General features: G+C 45.9%; 1 protein-coding gene across 2 annotated transcripts in view; it reads right to left on the bottom strand.

The window, feature by feature from the left end:
- Nucleotides 1-18,028, bottom strand: part of PRKCE (protein kinase C epsilon) — a 412,732-nt gene that overhangs the window by 250,348 nt on the left and 144,356 nt on the right. For both annotated transcript variants that reach the window (XM_087823528.1, XM_087823529.1), the window contains exon 2: nucleotides 2,797-2,860. In XM_087823528.1, the coding sequence (XP_087679654.1) occupies nucleotides 2,797-2,860 (64 nt within the window). The remainder of the gene's footprint in view (nucleotides 1-2,796; nucleotides 2,861-18,028) is intronic.

The following is an 18,028-nucleotide window of genomic DNA, read 5'->3' as shown; positions in this document are numbered from 1 at the left end:
CCCATTATGGAGCTGCACAGGACATGCAAGCGCTGCAATTTTATTAGACAGTTAGAAATCACATTAGCTCCAACTCCGGCAGACGTCAACATCCAGGCTTTCTACAGTGTGTTAGCAGAGGAAGGATCCTAAAAGGAGGAGGCATACTCACACCATCTCACCCCACACCTTGCTCTGAGCTCTTTGGTATCTGCACGTGTTGTACAGTTTATTGCAAATTCTATGAACATTTTTTCCCCCCATTGATGGGACCGGAGCATTTGAAGGGATGCTTGATGGCAGAATAATAGAGTGGTGAAAACATCAGCTGTGCTTCATTTCAACTCTTTTCTTTCTTTTGTGGAAGACACAGTGAGGTATTTTCACTAAAGAAAGGGACTTAGACTAGAATCTGTAAACGTCCACAAACCAGCTGTGACAACCGTTTTTGCACGGGACCCTCCCCAGGCAGCCCAGGGAACAAATGTGTGGGTGACTCACCCTCACTCCTCTCCTCGCCTTCCCGCCCCGTCCAAAAACATAACTGCCTCTGACCAGGGCCCTCAAAGTCCCAGCAGCAGGACTGGGAGGACAGGCGTGCAGGGCACAAACAGCCCAACAAGATCAGCTTCCAGGAAGAGGCTGCAGGAAGCCCTTCCCACCGTCCAGAAAGAAGCCCAAACCCTCCAACAGCGAGGGAAAAAGGGCAGAAAAACGTCTGCTTTTCCTCAGAGTAACCCGGGCTAGCACTTCACAGAATCTGGCATGTGTCAGCATTTCTGAAATAAACTCTTATTTTTTTTAGATAAGAGAGATTTAAAAAAACAGTAGGCTAAGAATTCAGCCCAATGAAAACTGCTTTGGTCATTCACATACAATAAGCCAAAGAAGCAAGAAGAAAAAATACTTCTAATTTATTTATTCATTTATTTTTCAACCTCCTTTCCCTCTAACGTAAAAAAAGAATGTCTTCTATAATTTTGCAAGTTGTTAATCTTTTCAAAGAAAAAATCCCAAGCCTCCCATTGGTTGCCCAGCATCTTGGCACAGGAAATACATACTTGATTAGTTATCTCATTGCATATAGATTATGTGAGTAAAAAAGAGCATTGATTTTGCTCATCAAATGTTTCGCCAGTGTCTACAATTAGGGGGTCACTGTATAACTGTACAGTTGACCCTTGAACAAAGGGAGTTAGGGACACCAACCACTTGTGTAATCAAAAATCCCTGTATAATTTAAGTGAGCCCTCAGCATACGCAAATTCCCAACCAGGGGTCAAAAATATGTACTTTTAAGTCTGGGGGACTTGGGATCACATGTTTTGTTAAAAGCTATGCAAAGGCTTCACCTTGCTCGGTGCTTTATTTCTTAACCTGGGTGATGGGTACACTGGTGCCCATTTTATCATTCTTTAGGCCCCTTTGTACATCTTAAATATTTTATACGAAATGTTGCTAAATCCCCAAATCTTCTATATCAGGTTCTATTCTGGGCTGTTCAGGGCTGAAAGCAGAGATGCAAATTTGGAAACACCAAAATGTAGTTGCGACAAAGAGCAGAAAATATAAGAGACCAACTTCAGAAGGATGCTTAAAGTTTTAAACCCATGCCAAATGATTGCAATGAAAAGCAAACCAAACTCTATATACACCACTGAATTATTCTGAACACCTGTTGAAGTTGGGTGAGAAATCAGCCAAATGAAAATCATTAGGCACCACTGCCAAGTGCACCATTGGACCAGCTCCTTTGAATTTGCTTACAGAATCTCTCCTCCCATTACAGAACCTCAGTCGAGAGCGCCGTCCTTAAAGTAGGGGAGACTGTGTGGGGTTGTGATTTTGAGCTTGCAATCCCCAGTACTCAGGGGAGATGCTGTAAAAGGCCCAAGTCTACCAGCCAGGACCTAAGTGAGCTGTTTCTTTCCCTTTGGGCCACAGGCCCTGAACCGCATTTGTTCTCACTGCCAAGAGGAGCCAGCCTATGTCTTCCAATCTTTCTGCCATGACATTAAAACCAACTGTTCCACCCTCCTGCCCACAGAGAGGCAGAGAGGAAAGACGGTCCAAAAAAATAAATTTCGGTCCTAATTCCCAACCTTCCTGGAACCCAAGTCTGCCACCATCTCCCCATTCCCATGTGGCCAAGGGTTCACTGTCTAGTCTTCCCTTTTACCCTGACGGCTCAGTCCTCACCAGCCTGCAAGTTCTTAAAGGCAGTAAAAGGCCACAGACAGGATCGACAGTAGAGGGTGGAAGAAGAAGAAAAATCCAAATATCCGAGAACATCTACACCCTGTGTCATCAGCCAGTGGGAGCAGACAGTCCCTCACCCCAGTATTTCTAAGAGCAGGGCTTTCCCTGGCACAAGAAACTGGTAAAAAAAAAAAAAAGTAACACTCCTATAAAAGCTCTACAGAAATAAGATTCTGAAATTTGACACCTAATTTGTTTTATTTCTGAATACCGTTAGACCAACTGGTTTTACTTCCTTCCCACCGCACACACAAGCCCCACGGGAGCTGCGCGGAGAGGCTGCCGCTCCCGGGGCCCACCTGGCGCACCCCGGGCGGGGACGCCTGCTTTACTGGCCTCGCTTGGGGAGCTGCAAATCTCCCCTCTGCTCCACCAAAGCTAACAGATGGCTCGTCCCTTTTGGTACACAGGCATAAGCATCTTCAAAATAACCTCTTCCTTTAAAATGTGCCAATTAATTAAATGTCACTGTAAAATGTTCCAGCCAAGGAGGGAAGGGAGAGCCCGGAAGACAAAGGGTCAATGGAAGGGACCGAGGCTGAGGTCACTCTCTCCTACCTTCACCCGACGACCCTGACAGATCGATGATCACATACACTCTGCCTTCTGGCTCCAGATCAATCTGCAATTAAGAACATGACAGTGGCTCTGTTAGTGCATTGTGGGGACAACCCAAGAGTTCATGACATTTCCACCCCAAGTTGCTAAAACCTAGAGTGACAGCTCCATTCAGTTCATCAGCCTGCAAAGTGTCAAGTGCCAGGTGAACTAGGAATGAGAGAGAATCCATGCTGTTCTGGGTGCCGTTCTGGGAGGTCTGGCACATACCCAATAGGTAGGTCATCCCAGTGGTTCTCCCCCAGAAGTGACTCTGCTGCACAAGGGAAACCTAGCCCCGGGACACCTGACACAGGGAACATTATAAAAATATCAGGAGACATTTCCGACTGTCATGACTGCAGAGGGAGTGCTCCTACTGGCATCCACGAGGTGGAGGCTGGAGATCCTACCACACATCCTACAGCATGCAGGACAGTCCCCACAAGAAAGAATGATCCAGCCCAAAATGCCAGTAGCGTCGTTATTCCATTTTACAGGTAAGGACGCTGTGCTCAAAGTTCCAGAGTAAGTGGCAAAGCTGAGATCCTGCCAAATCTGTGTGAAGAAACCTATGTTCTTTATACCACACAAGCTGCTCATGGGGGGAAGGAGAGGCATGATCCCAGAATAGTCCCTGAAAGTTCTGGACCCTGAGCCAGAACTACTCCTGCTCTCAAAGTGTTTGCAATCTCACTGGGGCCCCCAAAACAGAGAACAATGCCGAACCCAGCTTAACATGAGGGACAGAGACTAGCTGAGCCTGGTGAGCCCGGTGAGCCTGAAATCAGTGCAGAAGAGCAGTCTGGGAAGATTCCAGGAAGGCGAGAAAGGGAAGGCATCCAAGGTGGAAGCAACAGCGTAAGCAAAGCCTGGGAACGCGCACGGTGCTTGTGCAGGCCGAAGGACCCCCGTGCTCAGGCTGTATGTTGGCATTCTGCACACTCCAGATTGCACCAGGGTTGTAAAGACAGAGGCAATATTGCTACCGTCTTACCACTGACCTTCTCCACTCACCCTCACTTCCTCCCCCACCCCCAAACCCAGCTAACTGCTTCAATATGGAACCCAAAGCCAGAGGGGCTGGGCCTCTTTGTAGCTGAGACATCTCCGCAAGGTCTGACTGTCCTTACAGCAACCGTATGCTCCATGAGAGAGACTAGTAACTCTGGAAACCCTGGGTCGCCATGTGGCCCCAGTTGCCTACCCCCGCCCCCAGAATCCCATCTGTCTCTGCAGGGCTTTAATTGGCTTATACGTGCCAGGCATGTCTCCCCAACAAGCTGTTAATTTCTTGAGGGCTGGAACCACCACCTTTCCTTTTCTGTTTCACTCTCTCCTGCAAAGAGCAGGCAAACACTTAGCAAGCGTGACTTAGGAAGGGTCGTTCTGGTGAAGACCTCCTCCCCCTTCAAGGTCAAGGTCCATTATCACCTCTCTGAAGCCCTTCCAGATATTCCCAGTAAGACTTAATCATGCCTCACGTGTGTTCCCACAGTATACACACATATCTTAACCCTGGCTCCTGTTCAACCGCGCTCCGTGGTCCTTATGTCTCTCTCCTCTGCTAGACAGAGTATGAGACTCATATTTGCATCCTGAGTGCTGAGCTCACTGTCTGTTTGTCAGGAGACACCCAATAAACATTTGAGGAAGTGGGAAAAGGCTCAGGGTCCAGAACCTTCAGGGACTATTCTGGGATCATTTGCCCCTCCAAGTCTCTGTCCCTTAGTAGGAAGGAAGGCAGGTGATCTGTACCAAAGTGACATTCAAATGAGGTGAAAAACTCAGCTTGAACTGACACTCCCCAGGTCCCTCCCCCGAGTCTCACTCCACTCACAACCCAGGTTCCCAAGCCATCCATGAGCCCCATCTTATTTCCGGACTCTGCCTTTTGTGGTTGAGAGTGCTCAAGGTTTCCCTCAGAAATGCACTTTCAGCAACAGGGGTCTTTGATGCTTCCTCGGTGAGGCCCTCTGTGACATGTCAGGTGCTCTGTAGGGTGGGGGCAGGTGCTGGGGGCTCTCGGTTTGCCCCATCGGGGCCGTTCACCTGGGATCTCAAGATTGCTATCCAGATGGGGACCAGATAACCGGTGATGCCATGAGATGACTCTCCCCATCTCTTCTGCCCTGAGTCTGTGGTTTTAGATTTCTGAGTAAAGAACATGTTCTCCAGCACCCTCACCACTTGTACTGCCCCCTCACCCCCAGCCCTACCCCCGTATAACCAGGCCCCTGAAATGAATTACAAACAGGAAAACCAACAGCAGTAGGCTCTGCTGATCAGAGGCAAACCAGAACCCTGTCCCTGCCACATTTCAAAAATGTCAGGGGCCCCCTTGTCCAAAAGCATGGAATTTAAATAATGTATGCCTTTTAGAGATTAGATCATCCCTATTAAACCCCGCCGGCAAAATGAAACGCTTTCTCATATCCTCTAAGTCAGAGATTTCCCACGACTGTGGACTTCACTGGCGAAGCACAATGCTATCTGTGAAAGCAGGGAGGGGACAGCAAAGGAATGAGACGGGCTGTGAGGCCGATCCAAAGGCAGGCAGCGGGCCTATCTTTGCAAAAGGGGAGTGAGAACTTGTGGCAGAGGGGACAGGTCATTGATGATAAAATGTATTAGGATATTAACATTCAAGATTGCAATCAGAAACCATTTTAGCACCCACTGCCGCTTCAGTGCCCATGAACTGCATTTCCAAACAGAGAAATAGAAATTAAGCTATTATACATGCCAAGAGCAACAGAGAGCTTTGCAGCCTGGGCAGATGCTGCGGAGCACTGGCCAAGCCCCAGCTAGCCAAGGGAGGCGGCTCTGGGAATCCGAGGGGGGTGCAACTTCAACGTGGGTGACTTCAGGGTTATCAGGTACAAAAGGTGCTGGAAGGATGGTGCAACTTCATGGCCAAATTAGTTTAATCACAGATTCTGCTCACAATCAGGAGGCCCAGGTAATGAAGGCAACGTAGGTGCCCAGCCGGCAGCAGCCCCTGTAAGCTGGCATCACCACCAGGCAGCTGGCACTACATAAAAGCAGGTCTCCTCCCTCCTTCCAACCCATCCCAGGGTTAGTTCTAAGCACCTTCTTCTGCCCTCCAGGTCCTGCCCAATTCTCACCAATGAACCCTATTTATCAAATCTCCTTGAACCTCAGACATTTACTTGAGTCTTCCCAGCTACTATCTTTGTTCCCTTGACAATGATTCTCTTTCAGGCTGCAGGGCCCATGGCTACCCCTCCAGCTGAGGCCAGAAGTAAGGCAGGAAATCAGTGAGGGAGACAGTCATTGGAGTTAGACCAGGGATGGATCCCAGTTATGTCACCAGCTCAGGCAATTATTTACTCCCCCTGAGCCTCGGCCTCAATCTCTTCATCTGTGAAATGGGTTGTTGTGAAAACTCCGTGAGTGAACTTACTGGCTCTGTGGCCTGAAGCAAGCAACTACCTCCTCTATGCCTCGGAATGCTCCTCCATGAAATAGAGTTAATAACAGGTCTTGTGTCACTTGGACTGTCGTGACATTAAATGAGAGAATGCAGGTTAAAGTGCTTACCATGAGGCCTGGCGTGAAATATTCAGTAATTGTTGGTGTTGTTATAAAAAATCCAGCCTTCAAATCTGCCTCTTAGGCCGATGTTCTTTTCACTATATCAAACTTTCCCCCAACAACAATGACAAAAATGCATTTTCTGGCCCAAAGTTAATATTATTACGTTATTCCAGGACATCTAACGACTTTCCAGTGTTGTTGTGAATATCAAACAAAGAATAAGGTAACAGTTTTGTGTCCAGTCCAGGGGAAACCCAGGACAGGAAAGGCTATAACCCTGGTCGTCAGAGGGCCAGGTGCTGCTCGTGAGAAAAGGGGAAGGGGAGGTGACATGTACAGACTGAGCGCCTACTATGCCTCAGACACTGCGTTTGGTGCTTTACCAGCATTGGTTCGCTTAATTGCCTGTGAGGCCAGCAATATTCGCTGCTTTTCATATGGAAAAGCTGGGGCTCGGAGAGCTTTAAGCTGGATTCCCACCCAGGGCTCTCTGTAGCATGCAGGACAGATGGCTTTGATGGAGCTCCCGACTCAAGCCCTGCCTGGCCCCTGAAGCCTTCTCCGACCACCCAGTCCAGGTTCTCCTTCCCTAAGCCTCTGTGGGCTCTCTTCCTCAGGGGCAGCTGGCTGGCTTTAAGGCTGAGCAAAGCCTCCCGCACTTTGCCCCGCCCTGCCCTCCAGCCCTTGGGGGAAGGTCTGGGCCTAAACCGAGCTCCTCTCATCTGAGTTAAGAACAAGGCAATGGGGAAAGAGCCCAAAGCATCCACAGACCCATGAAAAAGAAATCTCTGAAAAGCAAAAAGACTCACAGGTGCTTTTTTTTTGGGGGGGGGAAGGGGGGTCTGACCATTCACAAAGCCCTTTCCACATTATTTTATGTGTTCCTCACAAGTAACCTGTAAGACAAGTATTATCAGCACCACTGTATGTATGAGACACCGAGGTTACGGAAGATAACCAGCCAGTACAGCATGACTAGTGACAGCTCACCACTGCCCAACTCCAGGGGGCGCTATTCACCTGAAGGAGTCCCCTGGAGCTGGGCAGCCTGGAGGCGAGTGGCACCCTCAACTCCCGCCTCTCGGTGCAGCGTTTCTGCCACCACAGCACACCTGCCCAGGGGAACCGACACTGCACCCCCCAACGCTGCAGCGCTGGGCACCCGACGTCAGTGCCGCTGCTGTGTGTCACAGTGACCCCCAGGAGTCTGCACATCTGTGTTTTGTGGGCGACTGAGATCGAGGCAAAGGAGGCCAGAAATTCATGGTCAAGCTTCCTCTAAGTCACAGGCTGAGCTTCCACGGGAGACCTCGAGGCAACAGAACAGGCCGCAAAGGTCACACGTGCCCAATTTGAGTTTCACTTCCTTTCCCATCTGTTGTCAGACACTAGGGCCTAGAAAGAGGCGAAAAGCAGGGAGTGGGGCAGAAAAAGATGGATCCAGAAAGGGTAAGAGAAAGAGAGCCTCGCACTGCCCACACTGCACCAATTAAGTCTTAAATAAGAGACGGTTTCTTTTTCACTTGGAGAAGGGTGGGGAGGGGGCAAGGGGAGGTATGAGGAAGAAGAGCCATGACTCAGAGTTCCTTCCCAAAGCGGGGGACTGCGGCCCACGTCCGGCACCCCTCTATTGCTGCCCATTTTCCCCTGGAGGAACCTCGGGCGTGACACGCTATGGTCCCCAGAGGCACCTGGCATGGAAGAGACAAGCCAGTCAGAGCAGGAGGCCTGCACGCACCAGGCATCCTCTAGCTTCTGCTCTGGAAAGCGCAAAGCGTTAAGGCCCTACGTGGGCAACTCCTGAGCAGCCTCTGGGTGCAGGTTTGTGAAGTTAACAGCTAATTAAATTAAGGACTCTTCATTTGATGGGGAGTTTGCTACCAGCCCTACTGGCAGAGTGCATTAACTCATTGAAAAGCAGAGGGCACACAGGTAAATAAATATTTCAAGGTTCCACTCTGATAACAGGCTTCCAATAGCACTGACTTTCATAGTATCAGGGAAAGGTTGTTTCTTTTTCAAACACCTCCCATGGCAGTGCAAAAATATTATTCAGGCTTTACTGTACAGCCCCGCAGGGCAGAATCCTTTCTGTCCAGCACCCCAGAGGGATTCAATCCATACTTATACATGTTGGCTTCATGGATGGATGGCCTAATTTTAAACTAAATCTTCACAACTGAATGATGGAGATGATTTACTTAGGAAGCCATCAGCCTATACACAGATGCTCTTAGCAGCTTCATTCCTAATAGCCAAATGCTGGAGACAACCCAAATGTCTAATATCAGGTAAATGAATATGCAAATTAAGCTGTGTCCATGTGATGACATTTTACTCATCAATAAATAACGAACTGCTGATATTCGAAACAAAAACAGACACCACTTACATGATGTTCTAGAGTTGGCAAAACTAACCTATAGTGACAAAAAGCGTATCAGTGACCTCTTGCAGGTGGACGTGCGAACTGAATGCAAAGAGGCACAGAGGATCTTTGAATGATTTTGTCAGTATTATGTTTTACAAAATTAAAGTATATACCCAATAAAAAACAAGAAAAAAACCAACAACAATGAGGTCCGGAGGAACTTTTTGGGGAAGATGGAAGTTTTCTCTGTGTTGACTGGATGGTGGCTACATGAATGTATACCTTTGTCAGACCGCATCAAACCATACTCTTAAAAATAGATGCGCTTTTTTGCATGTAAATTATACCTCAATGAAGTCGTTTTTGAAAAAGGGAAAAATAGCCACCATTTCACATAAGGATTGCCCCACAATTTTCCTTTGAATAACAAATCATCTTCCTACCCTCAGGGCATTTAAATTTTCATATTCCATTTTTAAAAGTAAAAGGATTCATTCAGAGTTTTTCAAGAGTACAAATGTCACACAGCAGAATGTACACCTACCTGTGTAGGCACACATTCACACACCCACCCACATGTGCAAAACACACTCACAGGCACAGCCACTTTCTTCTGTCTTCTGGGATCAAAATACGATAATAGCAGGAAAAACACATCCAAAATGTAGGTTTGAGAGCCTGCTGAATTATTTAAATCTGTCTTTGTGTGTGTGGCTCTCAATTTCCTCATATGCAAAATAAGACAATTAGACCAAATGCTCTAGAATGGCTTTTAATGACCGTAAGGACCTAAATATCCATGAACAGGGGACTGTTTACATAAGTTATGGTACATTTGGTAGATCACTATGCAAGCCCTAAAAAAAGAATGAAAAGATCCAGCCCTAACAGTGTGGCTCAGTAGGTTGAGCTCGTCCCATGCACAAGGAGGTCGATTCCAGGTCAGGACACAAGCCTGGGTTGAGGGCTCCATCCCCAGTAGGGGCATACAGGAGACAGCTGATTGATGTTTCTCTCTCATCAATGTTTCTCTCTCTCTCTCCCTTCCTCTCTCTGAAATCAATAAAAACATATCTGAAGAAATGAATTAAGAGATCTAAATGTACTGACTTCATATGGAACTATCTCTGAGACATATTAAGTGGGGGGAAAAGGCAAGGTACTACGTGAGGCTGCAGTGTGAATAAAATGGGTGTGTACATGGGTGCACACACACACTCTTTCACACACTTGTTGCACAGAAATTACCTCCAGGAGTCTTAGTCAACAGGACACAGGGCTGCCTCAGGACTGGGTGACCAGAAATCAGGAAAGCTGCCTTATTCTTCACTCTCTGCTCTTTCAGACCCTTTGAGTCCTGAAATCATGTTCTTGATTGGCCTTATTACAAAATTTAAGTCAATGCCATTTTTTAATTTTTTTTTTTTTGCTAGCTATTTCTAACCTCCAATCTGGCAGCTTGCTTCAGTTACTAGACACATCCTAAATCATGTCCCTCAGAACTGGCTGACCTGGTGCTTTCCCACCCCCCAAAGCCAGTCCCAGAAACCAGTCGGAGCAGCAGCCATCATCTCCGTGTGAAAGTCCAGCTGGCTGGGCGGGAGGCCCACGTCACAGATCCTAGCGCGCCACAGGCCACTGATGGAGCAAACTGAAGTTACCACCTGTTTCCTCTCAGAAAAGGGCCAGGGAGCTGGCTCCTCCGATGACAGAGGTGGCTAAAAACAAATAACTGTATGTGTTATTTGCTTTCCTGCACTGAGAAAACAGGGAGAGGTGCCACACCTAATGTTGAGAGTGTGTAATGGTTTGGAGGCATCGCCCGGTCGCAGTACAGTTTTTCTGTCCCTTTCAGGGAAATGGGAACGCAGGGCTGTGTGCCCTCCCCAGGAGGAGATGGTGAGGGCGAACAGCGGGAAACGCAGCCACTTGCCCGGGGTGTTGTGAAGTGAAAACACTCCCTGCCTATCTGCACTTTGCATTTTGAACTCTGCTGTGCAGTGGTCTCTCTCACTGGGTGTATTTGTATGCGTGTCTTTTATTCTATGCTTCCTATTTTTTCAAGCCAATACACTGCAGCAATTAAGAGTAAAGGCCCTGAAGCAAGCCTACTTGGGTTGAAATCCCAGCTCCGCTTGTTACAAGCTGTGTGACCCTTGCTTTGATCCCATCTCTAAATGGAGAAGGTCAGTGGCCCCTGCCTCATAGTGTTGGGAGGATTAAGTGAGATGGTTCAATTTAAGCACTTGGAGCTATGCCTGGCACACAGCTAGCTTCCTATAAATGTACGCTGTCTGGTCATTACATCATTTCCCCGCCCAGACTGAGGGCACCTGCAGGGCAGAGCCACATGCTCCTTCTGGGGGTCCCGCAGTTCCTGCTCGATGGCTGGGCACAAGGCAGGTAATCGCTAGACTCCATGTGGAACTGAATACATGCGCATGGAACAGAGGCGATCAGGACTGTGAAACCAGAAAAATTATCTTCAGACCAGGAACTTTCTGTCTCTGTCATATTACAACCTCGCAGCACCTTTCATCAGTGGCTGATCCCAAAGACACTCAGTTCCTGCCTCCCTTCAAAACCTAGACAGGGTGCTCATCACCTGGCGCGCCTCCACAGGGAGACTATTCTGTTCTTAACAATGATCCCAACGCTAATGAGCACCCTTTACTGAGCACTTTACACGTGTTCTCTGGTTGAGGGAGGCAACATCCTTATTCTTAACCATTTCAGGGATGAGAAAACTGAGGCTTGGGGATTTAAGTGCTTGCCCACATTCCCACAGCTTGACGAGGAGCCTGGATTAAACCAGGGCTCCCCAACTCTGAACCCAAGGTCCTGCTATCTTGGGGACTGGCCTGCTGCCCAACACAGCCTGGGCTCAAGGAGATGCTGTTGAAAGAATAGGCGTGAGCTGTTCAAGGAGCTCACACTGTGAGCACGATGACAGAGCTGGTTCTTGGACACAAGAACAATTCTAGTCAATAATATTGTAATAACTATGCATAGTGCCAGGTGGGTACTGAAAATATCGGGGAAATCGCTTTGTAAAGTGTATGATTGTCTAACCACTATGCTGTACACCCGAAACTAATACAAAATAATATTGACTGTAAACTGTAATTTAAAAAAAGTCAAAATAAAACTTAAAAAAACACCTGTTGTACTCAGGAGTGTTTGAGATCTTGCTCTCCAGCATATATCATCAGTTTGGCTCAAATAAGCTCTTAAAAAAAAATAAAAAAGAAGCGCCCTGGCCAGTGTGGCTCGGTTGGTTGGGCGCCGTATGGTGCACCGAAAAGTTGCCGGTTCCATTCCCAGTGGGGGCACATGCCCAGGTTACGGGTTCAGTCCCTGGTTGGGGTGCATGTGAGAGGCAACCAATCAGTGTTTCTCGTTCACATCAATGTTTCTCTCTCTCTCCCCCTCCTTTCCTCTCTCTAAAATCAATAAAAACATATTTTAAAAAATAATAAAATAAAAAGATAGAAATTATAAAGCCCATAAAAAAGAAGACGGTGGAGAAAGTAAAACTCCGCCGTCCTCCTGGAGCTCATAACCGCAGGTGCTCCAAACCGACAGAAACCTGCTGGGCGGCTCGGCCAACACGGTGCAAATACACTGCAGGGTGTCTGGCTTTGGGGAACCAACGCCCTGCTGAAAACACTGCTGTAGGGTGATCTTTATGTATGCCAAGTCCTATTTGCCACTACTTTTCATCATATATATTTGGAACTATGTCGTATGAGAAAAAGAACACGTTTATAAAACGCATAGAAGCATGAAATGGAAGAGTCATAATTAACTTTAAATTCACTTAGTTCAAATAAATAAAGAAATAAAATTAAAGGCTAATTTTTTCCTTTGTTTTGCCTATCAAATTAGCCGATGTTGCTTTTAGGGATGTATTTCTGTGCTATTTGCTTATCACAATACAAACAAAACTAAGCATCGTAATATGCTCAGTTTTAAATAACAAAAGACCACATGTGAACTTACAATGAGCAGCAACAATCCCCTTGCCCATTAGTGCCCAGACAGAGCCAATTTTAATCATTTCTACTTAGATTTTCCTGGTGGTCACTGCCACATCCCTAAACAAGTTTATACCTCAATTTCCTGACTTTTTATTTTAGACAATCTCCCTCACCTTGCTGATGTGACAGATGCAGGTTTAGTTCACTCACCACCTCCCTCCACTTCCCCTTCCACAAAGTAATTATATATCACAATTCTCAGCTCCTTCTCTGTTCTTTTCTACAGCTGCAAAAGAGCAACCCAAAATGTCAATTTCTTGTTCCACGAACTACAGAACCCCCTGACCCTCCATGTTCGCACTAGAGGACATCAGTGCTCCCATCCCCCCATCCTCTGCCTGCCTCTCCCCCCACCTCCCGTCTTTACTGTTAGACTGTCAACACTGACACGTATCCGTGTTCTCTAACTGCAGTTGAGTTCACATTCTGTGTATACATTGGTTCTAAAATCTGCAAACTAATTAATAGTGTTTTCTACATGACTTTGTAAATAGCATTATATATGTTTTCTTTTCCACGGGCCAAGTGCCGCTCAATGGAGAAAATAACCAGTATCAAATTCAAGTGGAGTTTTTTCTCACTCTACCAATTGCCTTCCTCAGATCTTTGAGCTTTCCCGGGGTCCTTTCATCTCAGGGTTAGCCCTTCCCGAGACCCCCCACTGTCCTCCTCTCCCTATGCTGGACGGACTGCTCTCTGGTCGGCTGCAGAGCAGTAGAGTTGTCACTTCTTTTCACAGTTCTGCTGGGTGCAGCTGCTGGTGCTGGAACCCATCATCTTCCCTGTTCTGGGTTACTCCCTTGTTTTTGCCAGGAAAGTCCATTCTGATTGAAATATTAAGAGTGTATAGAAAGCCAGCTTTCTAAGACCTTGCAGGCCTGTCTTCTCACACATGATTGATAGTTTGGCTGGATATAGAAATCAAGGTTTAAAAAAGACATTATCAGGACTTTCTTCTTGCATAAATATTGCCAGTGGACTCTGATGTCAGCCTGCTTTCTGTTTAGTAGATGGCTTTGTTTTATTTTGACTTTCTGGAAGTTTTAGGAATTTTTTTATCTTCAGTTTCTGACATTTCACAATGATATGTCTCTGAGTGTGTGTTTTTTGATTCATTGTGCTGAATGAAACGGAACTTGTGGGAGATATTCTTCTATTTGTCCTTTGCTATTGGCCTCTTCTCCATTTTCTCTATGAAACTTTTATTTCTCAGATGTTGGACCAATAGAACTGATCCCTATGTCTCTTACTATCTGTTATACATATTTCCATTTCTTCTCTGTTTTTAGTCCATATTCTAGGAGATTGCCTTTACAACCTTTCACTGAATTTTTTTATTTCTTACAATATGTTGAAATTCCAGAAGCGCCTTCATATTTTCTATGCATCCTTTCTCATAGCATCTTTTTCCTTTTTTGTTTTAGTTTATGGATGCAACGTATTTATGCAAATACAAGCCTACTTGCCTTAGGTTTAGAGCAGCGATTTTCAACAGGTGTGCCACAAGAGGCACATGGTGTGCCGCAAGAATTTTTAAAACAAGCAATACCTGACTATTTAGTCAGGGGCCCTGACCTCTTTTCCCTTAGATTGTCAAATTAAAAAATGACAACAGCCAACACAGCAACAGCCGTTCCGTGTGAATGAATCAAAATTATACCTATTTTTTTGTCAGATCGGCAGAAAAATACATTTTTTTAGTGTGCTGCAGAATTTAAGTAATTCGTTTATTTATGTGTGCCATGAGATGAAAACAGTTGACAATCCCTGGGTTAGAGTGGAAGCAGGGGATCTCCACACCAGCCTTGCTAGTCTTCCCCAAACCATTAGACCACTTCTCTTTAAAAGAGACTTCCAATTTTTTAACACTGGGTCTGGCTCCAGGGATTTCGGCAGTGAGGAAGTATACAGTTCCACATCCAGGCCTTCAGACAGTCACACGTTTTCAGCTGCATATCTCACTCCTGATTGCTGAGGTTTGCAACTATAGTCTCCAAACCAGCTCATTTACAGCTCTGAAGAACAGCTGGCTCCAGGCCAGGCTCTTCAGTACCTGTATTCTATTCCATCAGTTGCACCCTGTCCTCTGCTTTCATCCCCAGAAATGCACTAAAATAGCTTAACGATGGCTTCTCTCTGCTTACTTGGTTGTTACAGAATTTTATCCCACCCCCCGTTCTTTCCTTTCCTATTACTTCGATTGGGTCTTGGGTAGGCAAAGAAACAAGCATTTGCTCCAAGACCACCTTGAATGGAAAATTCAAAAATATGTCATCTTAAATGATATTATCCAGTGCTGATAAGAATGGGGAGACATAGGCACTCTAACATAATGCTAATGAAGTATAAGTTGGCACACAATTTGTAGAGAGTGGTTTAGCATTATATAACAACAGTCCTCTGACCTAGCAGTTCTACTTCTGGGAATTTATCCCAAATCACACATGTGCAAAAACAATTTAAATACAAGGATGATTATTACTGCATTTTTAAAAAGTGTAAACTTAGAAACTAATTGTCCGATAATAGCAAACTATTTAAATAACTTGTGGCATATTCAAATCATTAAATACCATGCCATAGTGAGGAAAAAAATCTTGTAGAATTATACTTACTGACATGGAAAGACATTCAAAATATGGCATTAAGTGGAGAAAAATGAGATTATAAAGGAACAAGTAGTTTATAATCCAATTATGTAAGAATACTATGTGAAGGGGTAGGTACATACACAAAGGGGAAAAAAGGTTATCTATGGGGGAGTGGAATAATGTGTGACTTTCTTTTTTGTATATATCCATAGTTTTCTGAACTTTATGCTTTTCTTCTACTTTCTACTATAAGTTGTGATTTAAATAATCCAACAACAAATTTGTTGTTGCTTGAAGAACATTCTGTAGCTCAATCCTCTCGTTCGCAGGTAAGGAAACTGAAGCACAATAAACAGTTAGACGAAGCAATCTATGCGGGCATCTGAGTAAATGACCCACAGCTGAAGTCCCAGGCCTATAATAGGAAAGGCTAATGCAGCTGGACACAAATTAGACCTACATCAACCCATACCAACATCTGAGCTAGGAGGGAAGATACCTTCTGAAGCACACAGCAAAGGGGATCTGAAAATTGTCTGTTCAAGCTCTGGATGTCAGAATAAAAGGGATTCCATGAACTCACATCCACTTTTTGAGACAGTTTATGACCATCTACAGTCACTACTTAATTAAGGGAGTCAGGGCTTGAAATAAACAGAAGAAATAAACCACTACCCAAGCACAAAGAAAGTCCTCAGCCTTTCAAAGGCATCAAGGGAAAATAAAGTTTAAAACTTTCAAATCTATCCTTGAAAGAGTCCATGCTTTGTTTACTGCCTAGAGTAGATGTAACTGGAAGCTACTTTTAGCTAATAGATCTTTTCTAATGTGCTGAACCTTTTGCTGGTGTTCATTTAGAGTATTTCATGTCTTAGTTGCAAAAAGGCAGGTTTCAAAGTTTGGGTTTGGTGACTGTGTTCATCTATCTATTAATTTATGAAGGAAGGCCTTCCTGATACTCAAAGGAGCAAGCCCTGCAGATTTCTGGGACGGTAAGAGGGGCAGTAACAGACAGAGGGAAGAGCAAGTGCAGAGGCCCAGAGGTGGGAGAGGACTTGGCCTGTGCCAGGAGTAGAAGGAGATGGGTGTGACTGAGCAGAGTGAGGGGAGGAGCAGTGGGACATGAAGTTAGAGAGGCAGAGAGTGGTCAGGTCAGTACTTGGGCTCTGGCTCTGAGTGAGATGAGCCAGAGGAAAGTCTGAGCAGAGCAGTGACATGCGCCTTACACTTGAAAGGCTCTCTCTGGCTGCCGGGCAGAGAATAAGCCTTAGGCACACAGGAGGAAGCAGGAAGGCCACGAAGGAGGCCGTCCCAGTAATCCAGGTGAAACTTAGAGGCCATCCTAAGAACTCAAGTGAGAGATGACGGTGCCTACGAAGGGTCGGAGTGGTGGAGGTGATGTGAAGTGGTCAGATTCTGAAGAAATTTTGGAGGTAGAGGGTTGCCAACGGATTGGCTACAGTGTGTGAGACAGAGAGAGGGCTCAAGGCTGCACGGAGACTGTTGGCCTGAGCAAAACGGAGCACTGTCCTTGGCCGAGCAGGGGACCGAGTGGAACCTAGGGGAGTGGGGCACCAGGAGCAGGGTTTGGGCAGGCTCACTGGAGACAGCTCCGAGACAGCCAAGGCAACTGGATATAGAAACCTGAAGTTCAGGGACGAGGTCTGAGCTTAAGATCTGATTTCGGTGCTCACTAGCAGATAGATGGCGCACATCCACAATCCCTGACATCCAAAAAAACCTCTAAAAACTGGACCCTTTTTTGAAGTTTAGGTCAAAATCATTTGGCAGCAAACCCTGACCCAATCTGACACAAAGGCTATTTATTGTCTATATTTATTCCACCTACTGTGAATATTCATACAATTTTGTTATAGAAATATTAATTTGTTTCATCATGAAGGGATGCCCCAGAATCTGCTGGGGTGTTATATAATGTACAGAATATATACTGTATTCACCTTCTGGAATAAAGAAAAGTCTGAATTTCTAAAATCTGGCCTATTTTGGATAAGGGATATGGGTCTGTAGTTTCAGCTATGAGACTGGAGTGGGGAGAACTGATCCCAGAGGCCTTCCAACACATGCGGATGGGGAAGATGAGGAGAGACCTGCCAGGTATCTAAAAAGACCTTGACCTCTACACCCTGGTGGGGTCCACTCTGACTTCTCTCCTTTCTCTCTCCGAACCACCGCCACCAAATACACACTCGACGCAGACATGTGGCTTATAAAGGACTTGCTTTTTTTTTTTTAGCTTTCTATGTGTCTTCAAAAGAGATGACAAAAATCTCTCTCGCTCTCCCGCTCTCATACACACACAGTTTTTATTAAGCCTGTTGTAACACTGACTTCATGCAATGCTGAATAACTCACTGCACTTGTTACAAGGTGGGGTTTGTGTGTAAGGGAAGAAATGTAGAAAAACTGAAATAATGCTTGAACTTAGCATAAAGGCATTTCCTATTTCTGGGAAGCCTGTTTGCCTGTGCTGTTGCTGTAACAGACTAAGTGTCCCTCCCCTGACCATTAAACACCTCACCTCCAAAATTCTGTCAGGAAGCAGCGGAAGGGAGGCTGCAGTGGGGCACCCCAAGTCCCAGGCCTGCTGCAGGAAAATGCTGGAGTGA

The sequence above is a fragment of the Miniopterus natalensis genome, chromosome 13, assembly GCF_054644295.1.
Source record: "Miniopterus natalensis isolate mMinNat1 chromosome 13, mMinNat1.hap1, whole genome shotgun sequence".
Lineage (NCBI taxonomy): Eukaryota > Metazoa > Chordata > Mammalia > Chiroptera > Miniopteridae > Miniopterus > Miniopterus natalensis.
Note: the sequence above shows the minus strand (reverse complement) of the source record. Positions and strands in the feature narration are given on the sequence as shown.